This window comes from Salvelinus fontinalis, chromosome 12, assembly GCF_029448725.1.
Source record: "Salvelinus fontinalis isolate EN_2023a chromosome 12, ASM2944872v1, whole genome shotgun sequence".
Taxonomy (NCBI): Eukaryota; Metazoa; Chordata; class Actinopteri; order Salmoniformes; family Salmonidae; genus Salvelinus; species Salvelinus fontinalis.
The window spans coordinates 14,379,447-14,390,793 of NC_074676.1; the positions used below are offsets into that span (position 1 = coordinate 14,379,447).

At 44.5% G+C, this 11,347-nt stretch overlaps 1 protein-coding gene across 1 annotated transcript in view; it reads right to left on the reverse strand.

The window, feature by feature from the left end:
* The window catches only part of LOC129866846 (neural-cadherin-like), a 119,842-nt gene extending 110,656 nt beyond the window's left edge, over window positions 1-9,186 (reverse strand). Inside the window, exon 1 of the mRNA XM_055939819.1 lies at window positions 7,817-9,186. Coding sequence (XP_055795794.1) covers window positions 7,817-8,867 — 1,051 coding nt within the window. The 5' untranslated portion in view covers window positions 8,868-9,186. The remainder of the gene's footprint in view (window positions 1-7,816) is intronic.
* Window positions 9,187-11,347: the final 2,161 nt, after the last annotated feature.

An 11,347-nucleotide genomic window follows, 5' to 3' on the forward strand; every position in this document is an offset into this window, starting at 1 on the left:
TGAGGTTGGACCCAGGTGCAGAGAAGAGACCAGACGAGGAATCAGTGGTTAAGGATAAACATAATACTTTACTAAGAAACGTTAGCCGCAGCACCACAGTACACTTGGAAAAACAAAACAACAAATACTAAGTCTCGACAACTCACTCAGGAAACGACCGCACACAGTAAACAATTCAAGCTTCTGCAAAGAAAAACTGAAAACACACCTCTTTTAAAGGGGAAATCACAATGAGTAATAGAAAACTTATTTTAAAGGGGAAATCACAATGAGTAATAGAAAACACCTCTTTTAAGGGGAAATCACAATGAGTAATAGAAAACCTCTTTTAAAGGGGAAATCACAATGAGTAATAGAAAACACCTCTTTTAAAGGGGAAATCACAATGAGTAATAGAAAACACCTATTTTAAGGGGAAAATCAAAATGAGTAATAGAAAACACCTCTTTTAAGGGGAAATCACAATGAGTAATAGAAAACACCTATTTTAAGGGGAAATCACAATGAGTAATAGAAAACACCTCTTTTAAAGGGGAAATCACAATGAGTAATAGAAAACACCTCTTTTAAGGGGAAATCACAATGAGTAATAGAAAACACCTATTTTAAGGGGAAATCACAATGAGTAATAGAAAACACCTCTTTTAAAGGGGAAATCACAATGAGTAATAGAAAACACCTCTTTTAAAGGGGAAATCACAATGAGTAATAGAAAACACCTCTTTTAAAGGGGAAATCACAATGAGTAATAGAACACACCTGAGTGTCATTATTATCTCTAGGATGGTCTCTGCTGCCCTCCGGTGTCAAGTGGAACCATGTCGAGATGAGGGAACATGCCCCCATCCACATTGACAGGGCCGCAGTGGAGAGGTTCAAAAGCTTCAAGTTCCTTGGCGTGCACATCAAATCAACGTTTATTGGTCGTGTACACAGTTTAGTAAAACGCAGGTGCAGCGAAATGCTAACGTTTATTTCTTCAATAGTGCAGCAATATCTAGCAATAGCAGACCTGAAATTGTGAGGACCTGAGATGGTCCCACCACACCGACACCGTTGTGAAGAAGGCGCAACAGCGTCTCTACAACCTCAGGCGGCTGAAGAAATTCAGCATGGCTCCTAAAACCCTAACACACTCCTACAGCTGCACCATTGAGAGCATTCTGTTGGGCTGGATCACCACCTGGTACGACAACTGCACTGCCCTCAACCGAACGGCTCTCCAGAGGCTGGTGCGGTCAGCCCAGAGCACGCTGCCTGCCGTCCAGGACATTTACAGCACCGTATACCACAGGTATGACAAAACAGTTATTTTTACTGCACTAATTACGTTGGTAACCAGTTTATAAAAGCAATAAGGCACCTCAGGGGTTTGTAGATTATATGGCCATATACCACAAACCCCCTAGTGCCTTATTGCTTAAGAATATATGCATATTTTACATTTGTAGTCGTTCTGACATTTTTTATGTCTTGTCTATAGTTTTTTATGATTTGCTTATTTGTGTGACATTATATTGCACTGTGATGAGCTGATAACACAAGCATTTTACTGCACCCACTATAACATCTGCTAAACTGTGTACGTGACCAATAAACGTTGATGTCCTACGCTCTGATAACATCAATGCCCACACCCTTTGATGGACATGGTTTTAACAACCTCTCATTCAAACTGAGACAAGTTCCCAGTACCTTCATTGTACTGCCAATAGCTTCTAGTGATGCATTGTTTTGATAACCAGCCAGACTTTGAGCCAGCTTCAAATATCTCCCTTCAATCTTCAATCAAACTGCCATTTCATCTTTTGACAGAAGTCCCTTACAACACAACACGTTACCCAATTACTGCAATTATATATTTTCTAGCCCTTACTGAAATTCCTATTAAAACTTTTCACGCAGAAACTCTGTCAGCCATTTCTCCGCAGCAACATCTCTTTGTCCACAAACACTAAAACTTCCGGAGCTGTTTCTATACCCTGTGTCGTGTTTTTTATCAGCTCTTCTCAGGGGCTGAAGGTTGAGCCACAACCATTGTTATCCTCAGTTAATTGGGTCAGTTAATGATGCAAAAGGTAGAAAAATGCAGCACAATACACTGTAGATACAGTGCCTCCAGAAAGTATTCACACCCTTGTCTTTTTTTCTTCTTTCACAAATGTATAAAAAATATAGCCCTAACATATCTTGATTACGTAAGTATTACATCCCCTGACTCAATACATCTTAGAAGCACCTTTGGCAGTGATTACAACTCTAAGAGCTTTGCACACCTGGATTGTACAATATGAGGCCACTAGTCATTTGACTGCAGGAAAGGGCTACAGCGATGTTCGGGATTGGAACATAACAGAAGAATGCTTGCTAAATCAATGGCAGCAATTCTGGCCTACAGGGGAAACGCCAACAGGGAGTATGTTAAGGTGACGCTACAGGGAAACACCAACAGGGAGTATGTTAAGGTGACGCTACAGGGAAACACCAACAGGGAGTATGTTAAGGTGACGCTACAGGGGAAACACCAACAGTGAGTATGTTAAGGTGACGCTACAGGGGAAACGCCAACAGTGAGTATGTTAAGGTGACGCTACAGGGGAAACGCCAACAGGGAGTATGTTAAGGTGACGCTACAGGGGAAACACCAACAGGGAGTATGTTAAGGTGACGCTACAGGGGAAACGCCATCAGGGAGTATGTTAAGGTGACGCTACAGGGGAACACCAACAGGGAGTATGTTAAGGTGACGCTACAGGGGAACACCAACAGGGAGTATGTTAAGGTGACGCTACAGGGGAACACCAACAGGGAGTATGTTAAGGTGACGCTACAGGGGAACACCAACAGGGAGTATGTTAAGGTGACGCTACAGGGGAAACACCAACAGGGAGTATGTTAAGGTGACGCTACAGGGGAAACACCAACAGGGAGTATGTTAAGGTGACGCTACAGGGGAAACACCAACAGGGAGTATGTTAAGGTGACGCTACAGGGGAAACACCAACAGGGAGTATGTTAAGGTGACGCTACAGGGGAACACCAACAGGGAGTATGTTAAGGTGACGCTACAGGGGAAACACCAACAGGGAGTATGTTAAGGTGACGCTACAGGGGAAACACCAACAGGGAGTATGTTAAGGTGACGCTACAGGGGAAACGCCAACAGGGAGTATGTTAAGGTGACGCTACAGGGGAACACCAACAGGGAGTATGTTAAGGTGACGCTACAGGGGAAACGCCAACAGTGAGTATGTTAAGGTGACGCTACAGGGGAAACGCCAACAGTGAGTATGTTAAGGTGACGCTACAGGGGAAACGCCAACAGGGAGTATGTTAAGATGACGCTACAGGGGAAACGCCAACAGGGAGTATGTTAAGGTGACGCTACAGGGGAAACGCCAACAGGGAGTATGTTAAGGTGACGCTACAGGGGAAACGCCAACAGGGAGTATGTTAAGGTGACGCTACAGGGGAAACACCAACAGGGAGTATGTTAAGGTGACGCTACAGGGGAAACACCAACAGGGAGTATGTTAAGGTGACGCTACAGGGGAAACACCAACAGGGAGTATGTTAAGGTGACGCTACAGGGGAACACCAACAGGGAGTATGTTAAGGTGACGCTACAGGGGAAACACCAACAGGGAGTATGTTAAGGTGACGCTACAGGGGAAACGCCAACAGGGAGTATGTTAAGGTGACGCTACAGGGGAAACGCCAACAGGGAGTATGTTAAGGTGACGCTACAGGGGAAACACCAACAGGGAGTATGTTAAGGTGACGCTACAGGGGAAACACCAACAGGGAGTATGTTAAGGTGACGCTACAGGGGAAACACCAACAGGGAGTATGTTAAGGTGACGCTACAGGGGAAACACCAACAGGGAGTATGTTAAGGTGACGCTACAGGGGAAACACCAACAGGGAGTATGTTAAGGTGACGCTACAGGGGAAACACCAACAGGGAGTATGTTAAGGTGACGCTACAGGGGAAACACCAACAGGGAGTATGTTAAGGTGACGCTACAGGGGAAACGCCAACAGGGAGTATGTTAAGGTGACGCTACAGGGGAAACGCCAACAGGGAGTATGTTAAGGTGACGCTACAGGGGAAACACCAACAGGGAGTATGTTAAGGTGACGCTACAGGGGAAACACCAACAGGGAGTATGTTAAGGTGACGCTACAGGGAAACACCAACAGGGAGTATGTTAAGGTGACGCTACAGGGGAAACACCAACAGGGAGTATGTTAAGGTGACGCTACAGGGGAAACACCAACAGGGAGTATGTTAAGGTGACGCTACAGGGGAAACACCAACAGGGAGTATGTTAAGGTGACGCTACAGGGAAACACCAACAGGGAGTATGTTAAGGTGACGCTACAGGGGAACACCAACAGGGAGTATGTTAAGGTGACGCTACAGGGGAAACGCCAACAGGGAGTATGTTAAGGTGACGCTACAGGGGAAACGCCAACAGGGAGTATGTTAAGGTGACGCTACAGGGGAACACCAACAGGGAGTATGTTAAGGTGACGCTACAGGGGAAACACCAACAGGGAGTATGTTAAGGTGACGCTACAGGGGAAACACCAACAGGGAGTATGTTAAGGTGACGCTACAGGGGAAACACCAACAGGGAGTATGTTAAGGTGACGCTACAGGGAAACACCAACAGGGAGTATGTTAAGGTGACGCTACAGGGGAAACGCCAACAGTGAGTATGTTAAGGTGACGCTACAGGGGAAACACCAACAGGGAGTATGTTAAGGTGACGCTACAGGGGAAACACCAACAGGGAGTATGTTAAGGTGACGCTACAGGCGAAACAGAACTCAGTAAACAAAGATATTTCTGGATTGACAGAGAGAGGTTGTGGCTCTGCAGTGTCTTTCTCATGAATAGTTCACCTCTTTCTTGATCTGTAAACTGCATTCCAAAATAACTGAAGTATGGCTAGAGCATTAGACAAATCGAACAATAGACAGGATCTTATGAATGCATTGACAATGTACTTCAAGCAGAAAGGAGCTATGAATGTGACAACTAGGGCCCACCACAGAGAGGTGAACATAAACACGAACACACACGGGCATGCGCACACACACGCACTCACACGGCGCGCGCACACACAAACACACACCAGCCACAGCTGGAGTTTCTTTACAAATTGAATAAATGCAGATGGCATGGCATTCTGAAATTGTTTTCCATATTAAATATACAGCCCCAGATTCACAAATTACACATGAAATAAGATCAGGTCTCATTCCAATTCATTTCACATCACAGGGGGAATATGCTAATGTTTAGTTGGGGGAGAGGCAGTGAGAAAATGGGAAATTGGATTAAATACAGCCTGAGGCAACTAGGGAAGAGGATGACTAGAACTAGAGAACTCGAGTTTCCTGACAAACAGGCTGAGCTCAGGTGCCGTATGTATCAAGCACCAAGGAATTCTGATCTAGGATCAGGTCCCTCGCTGTCCATGTCATTTTATTCATTGTGATCTAGAAGGAATTACAGATCCTAAATCAGCACTCCTACTCTGAAACGCTTGATAAATAGGAGCCTATGTGATTACTATGAGCTAAAACACAGCTCCACGTCTCCATTCCAAACCACTACCACCCGGCCCACAGATATAAAAAAGGCAGGGGAATCACTCCAGTCCAATTTGCTCAATATTTCTCAAATCTCCTGCCCCTTCCAATACGATAAACAGATTTCAACACAGGTGCAGGAAAAAGTCCTAGTCAAAGAGAATCAGCCAATACATTCTGTTCTGTGAAACTAAGCTACTAATGCCGATGGCCTTTGTCGAAACAAAATCTTTAGACAGGACTAATGGAGAGTTCCCTTTGCCTCTATCCAACACGACACCTTAGCAGTGTCTATCATGATGACCTAATTCACTGGCTTCTCCTGCAGTCTCCCTCTGCTGATTCCACAGCTGCTGGTGTAGAGGTGACAGAGAAAGACTACAGTACCATGGACAGCTCACTCTCTCCTGGATCTCATAGGGCTGTCTGGGGTGTGGACAAGAGGCCACTGGGCCATATGCTAACTTTAGCCACACCTAATATCCCTACGGGCCTCCATGCTATAGCTACTTGTTTCACCACACAGCCATATTGGAAAAAGCAAACCAAAGCAAACCACATGCAGTACAGAATACTAAAGTTGAAGGTCTGTTGGTGCAAAACACACATCAAATAAAATACAGCAGAAAATGTGTTTAAACACAAAAAGAGGTATGTTTGATGGGTAGTCTGCTTTTGAAAGGATAAAAATAAAAAAGACCAGCCCACAAAAGAAGCAGAAAGAACTGTCTGGCAAGCTAGTCATAAGAAATTGCTAATCTTTAATCAGGCAGAGACAAGTTGGAAAAGGAATAGTCCTCGCCTCACAACATCAATATATAAGAGAATTCATATGTTCTCAAGAAAGAAAGAATTGTGAATTGATTTTCTCAGAAAACATTGGGTTGCATGAACATTATTCATTCCCAAGAAATAATTGTGATTCTGGTACAAATATGCATCCATTCTATACATACATACAGACACTTACACATCAATGAACACATGCTGTGCATCAAACAACAATAGGCTATTCAAGAAAAATCCCTACAAGTTTTTCACATTAACATCATTGAACACTGGAAAACTGGCACTACAACCAACATATATTATTATTGGCCCCTGTCCCAACACTGGAAGCAATAACAACTCTCACACGCTGCTGTGCATCACAATCAAACACTGGCACTATAAAACCAAAGCAAATCATTGGCCACGGTGCCAAGTTCCAACATCATCTCTGTAAGGGCCCCAACTCTAGGGGCCCTAACTCTAGGGGCCACACAACAACTGTCAACACAATTACACTGCAGGGTTTCATATAATTTCTCTCTCCCTCCAAGAATGCCAGAGGTTGTTTCCTGAGTACGGCATGTAGTGCCTCTCCAAATCCCTGGGAGGGAGCGAATGAGAGGGGGATTAAAGGTCTAATGCCAGCAGATGAGAAAGAGAGAGTGTGAGAGAGAGAGATGGATGGAGAGATGGGGAGGGAAAGAGAGAGAGAGAGTGAGAGTGAGAGAGATGGATGGATGGATAGATGGGGAGAGAAAGAGAGAGAGAGAGTGAGAGTGAGAGAGATGGATGGATGGATAGATGGGGAGAGAGAGAAAGAGAGAGAGAGAGGGAGCGGGAGAGAGACATCACACTGGATCTCCAATCCAAAAGGATTAATGTTGGAAACAACTTCACAGCCGAGTCTACGTAGAGTATTTCTATGGAGGCCATAACTCTCTGCTGACTGGAGTCTATTTAAGAAATCAATGAATAAGTCAGTTATACCCAGCACTTATTTAGCCATAATTAAAATAGCTGTTAAAAGTTCATATAGCTGTTAGAGTTATACATAAACATGTGGTTCGTAATATCAATGTATGAGCATGTCATAATGACAAATAATCTGTGTACATTCCTCACACGGAAGCAGGTAATGTGATACCTTGTCATGTGTACCTGTTGAATGTATTGTAGCTAGTCCGCTCTAAAAGCTTTTTTTTCTGACCAGTGTCAGTGTCCTAATGTATATTATGCTCTCTTGGGGCATTACTGAGGGATGGTGACTGCAGGGAGACTTGTAATTCAGCAATCCAGATGGTCGTAAAATCCTGCGCTATTAAGTGCCATATAATGCATGCGTAATAGCCGTTTTTCCATTAAATTATGGAATTACCACTCTGCACATATCGCACAGGAGACATGCACCCAGTTAAGTGCAGATTTAGTACATGGTACACACCTCGTTCATCTTGTATTTTGACAGTGATTTCGATGAACGGTTCAGTCTCCCTGTCCAGGCGCATGGCTATCACGATATCTCCACTCTCCTTTCCCACGTTGATTGGGGTAATATCTGTCTTCGGATAAACCAGCTCAAATGAGGCTGCCTGAAACCTGGCTGGGCTCAGGCTCATAACGACAGAACCGATGTTTGCATCTTCGGAGACATTGAGGAAGACCATGCTACCAGAGTCCAACAATGCCCTATGCATCCGCCCTGACCTGCCCAGGCTGCCCAACTCCCCTGTCTGGCCTGGGCGCAGTGGGCACCACTGTCGTGGGGTAACCGTGATCTCAACACCCTTACTGATTCTGCAGGGCCAACCATGGTCTTTAGCAAAAACATAGAACTTGATTGCAGATGGGAGGCCCAGTAGGGAGTCCATCAGCAAAACTTCGCCAGTTTTTGGTACCACGTAGAAACTGCCGTTTTTGGGAACAGGGAAGTACGTCAACTCTGCGTTCTTTCCACTGTCCGCATCAAGCGCTTCCATCGTGTAAACCACAGACCGGAGTGGAGTCGCGTCATTCAAAGTTAATTTCAAGTCTGCATTGCGAAAAGTGGGTTCGTGGTCGTTGGTGTCCAAAACATCCACTTTCACCGACGCAACCTGAAATACAACATGGCCCGCTGAAACGCATGTTTGGCAACACAAACTTACACTCAGTAGGTATTCGTAGCGCTCTTCCCTGTCCAAAATCCTGGAAGTTTTAAGCAATATATTTCCCTGTTTGTGGTGGGCAAATACGTGGAAATCCTCGCTACCATTCCCATAGAGTTTCAAGTGCATTCCCGATTCTGGACACCATTTTTGCGCGTTGATGCGCTTCACAGGAATGCTTAGTCCATTCACTTTTGATGCCTTCGGCGAGTTCTCAAATACATGCCCATGAAAGAAAGGCAGTCGATCATCCGTTTTATATCCAAAAACAAACAGACAGTAAGTCAATAAAATATACAAAAGCATGGTGGTAACAAGTTGTACCACCGAATGGTTCAGGAGTTCCATGTGTGACAGCAAATCAATGAAAGGCAAAAATAAAATGCCCCCGTCTGGTAAAATCAAAAAGATGTCACATATTTGTCCGATGTCTCCTCCGTGAATTGACCTGGGTCTACTGAACTTTCACCTTAGTATCCGGTGAGATTTGCCGACTGTCTGTCGCTGTTCCATGCAGCACTACGTGCAGTCCACCGCTGCAGGCAGTTACTGGTTGCTCGCTACCAGCAGCATTCAGCCCTGGCGTGCTGGACAGCGCCAGCGCGGGGGCGTGGCGTATAGGGACGGAATTCTCGGAGAACCCCACCCCATGTGACCGCCTGGTAGCTGCTTGGGTCCTGGGTTCGAGTACGTTCCACTGCGGTTAAGACGTCTGTGACCAAATAAACTACTTGTGTAAACAAGAACCATTGAGCACTCTCAGTTATTGATCTCCACTCTTTAGCCCGAAGCCTTAGCGGGAGTCAAATACAGACGGTGAAGCAGTCCTCTCCTGGCACAGTCAATTCCAACTCAGATATTCAATGTAATGTGGAAAGCTAGGAACATGACAAATGGTAGAGACAATATGAATGGACAACATAGTGGCAAATTAGGACTCAAGGTTAGGCTGCTGTAAATGAGAACTCAAACAAAAATACTTGTATTGTGAGATGTAGCCTTTTACTAGAGTGAGAAAAGGGCTTTGCAAACTGGGCAGTAGCTCTGTGCTGCCTGTGTTCTGTGTTCAGCAGAGTGTGAACAATCAACACTGTCACTGGTCCATGCCTACCCAGCCAGCAGAACACCCTCTACATTGTTATCTTCAAGTGCAACACACAAATTCTCACAGCAATTTTATGGCTCATGACAATATGACAACAGCTAAATATGTGGGTACGGACTTAAAATGTGATGTTGCCAAATTGTTTATAGTGTCACAAATTAGATAAGAGGGTAACAACATGATGGAACCTGGATGTTTGGTTTCATCCAGAACGCTCCTGGAACCTCTGAGGTGAGACAGACACTTGTGGTACATCTACATTTTTTCACACTTCCCCCAAACTTGCACACTCCCTGTCATGGATTTATAAACATTGAATTGGTGTAAGCATTGGCTGGAGGGAGTTTCGCCCATTGTTAAATCCATGACGGCAGTGTGCAACAGGCTTGGGAAGAAGGGGGTCAAGGGCTCCTTCCTGGCCAGTACAGAAAGAGGATGCTTCTCTATCCTAATGGGATCTAAGAGGTTACAACTGTGTTAGTTACATCAATTATTAATGAATATGAGTGCATATTGTTTCTGTATTAACCTCACTTGCTGTGAGAGAGAGACCACAACTACCATGTATAAATTCCATATTCATAATGATGATCTGAATGTCATAAAAAAATGACACCATTTTTATATATCATATTACATTATGAATGCACTACTGCAACTATCAGCGTAAGAGATGACACGAGCAAGCATAAACTGGCACACCTAAGGGAGCGGGGTGTACTTAGTGTGTGTGAAGATGGCAGAGATTCTGCCTGCAGGGATGAAAAACCAACAGGTTGAACACACACACACACTTCAAAAAAACCTGTGAGGAATACAAAATCTGCGAGAAACCTTTTTTTCATCCCTCCTACAACAGAAATAGGGGATGCCTAGTCAGTTGCACAACTGAACTGAATGCACTAAACCGAAATGTGCCTTCCACAAATAACCCAACCCCTCTGAATCAGAGAAGTGGGGGGTCTGCCTTAATCAGCATCATAGCAGTTGGCGGTTAACTCCCTTGCTTAAGGGCAGCACAGCAGGTTTCTCCACCTTGCCAGCTCAGGGAAGACCTAACTTACACCGGTGCGCAACGAGCTCTTTGGGAGATGTTCCCTTATGTGTACTGAAAAGGGTGAGTTCCAGACCCACCACCAGGTAAGGGCTCCCTCGCATGCTGCCTGCCTGAACTGGGACAAATTGAGATCCCTGTTTTTCTACAGTCAGAATACCTCAATGGCCAAAAGGCTGTTGACAATCAAAGTAACCATTACTGCAGTTGTTTTAACGTAGCAGTGAACCTTTCTCCTGTAGTCTCAAAATGATTCAACGTTTTGTTTCATGTAATAAGGTTTTTTTCGACTTCAAATGGAGCAGACGTCCCGGGAAGAGAATGAGACTGGTCTCAGCACCAGTGTAACAGACGTGATTGTACTTCGTAACACTCTTGTGTTGTGTTTTTAAAGAAAGGACTGTACAGCCAGCGATCCCAGCTGATTGGTGATTATTCTGACGACAGACACATGGAAGCACATTAGATATGCATGACGACGGTATGTTGATGGCTGTAGATTCAGGATTCTCGCATGTCAGTATCAGACTGGGTACAATGACAAAAAAATAGCTGAACAAAAATATAAACGCAACATACAACAATTTCAGAGATTATACAGAGTTACAGTTCATATAAGGAAATCAGTCAATTGAAATATATTCATTAAGCCCTGATCTATGGATTTCA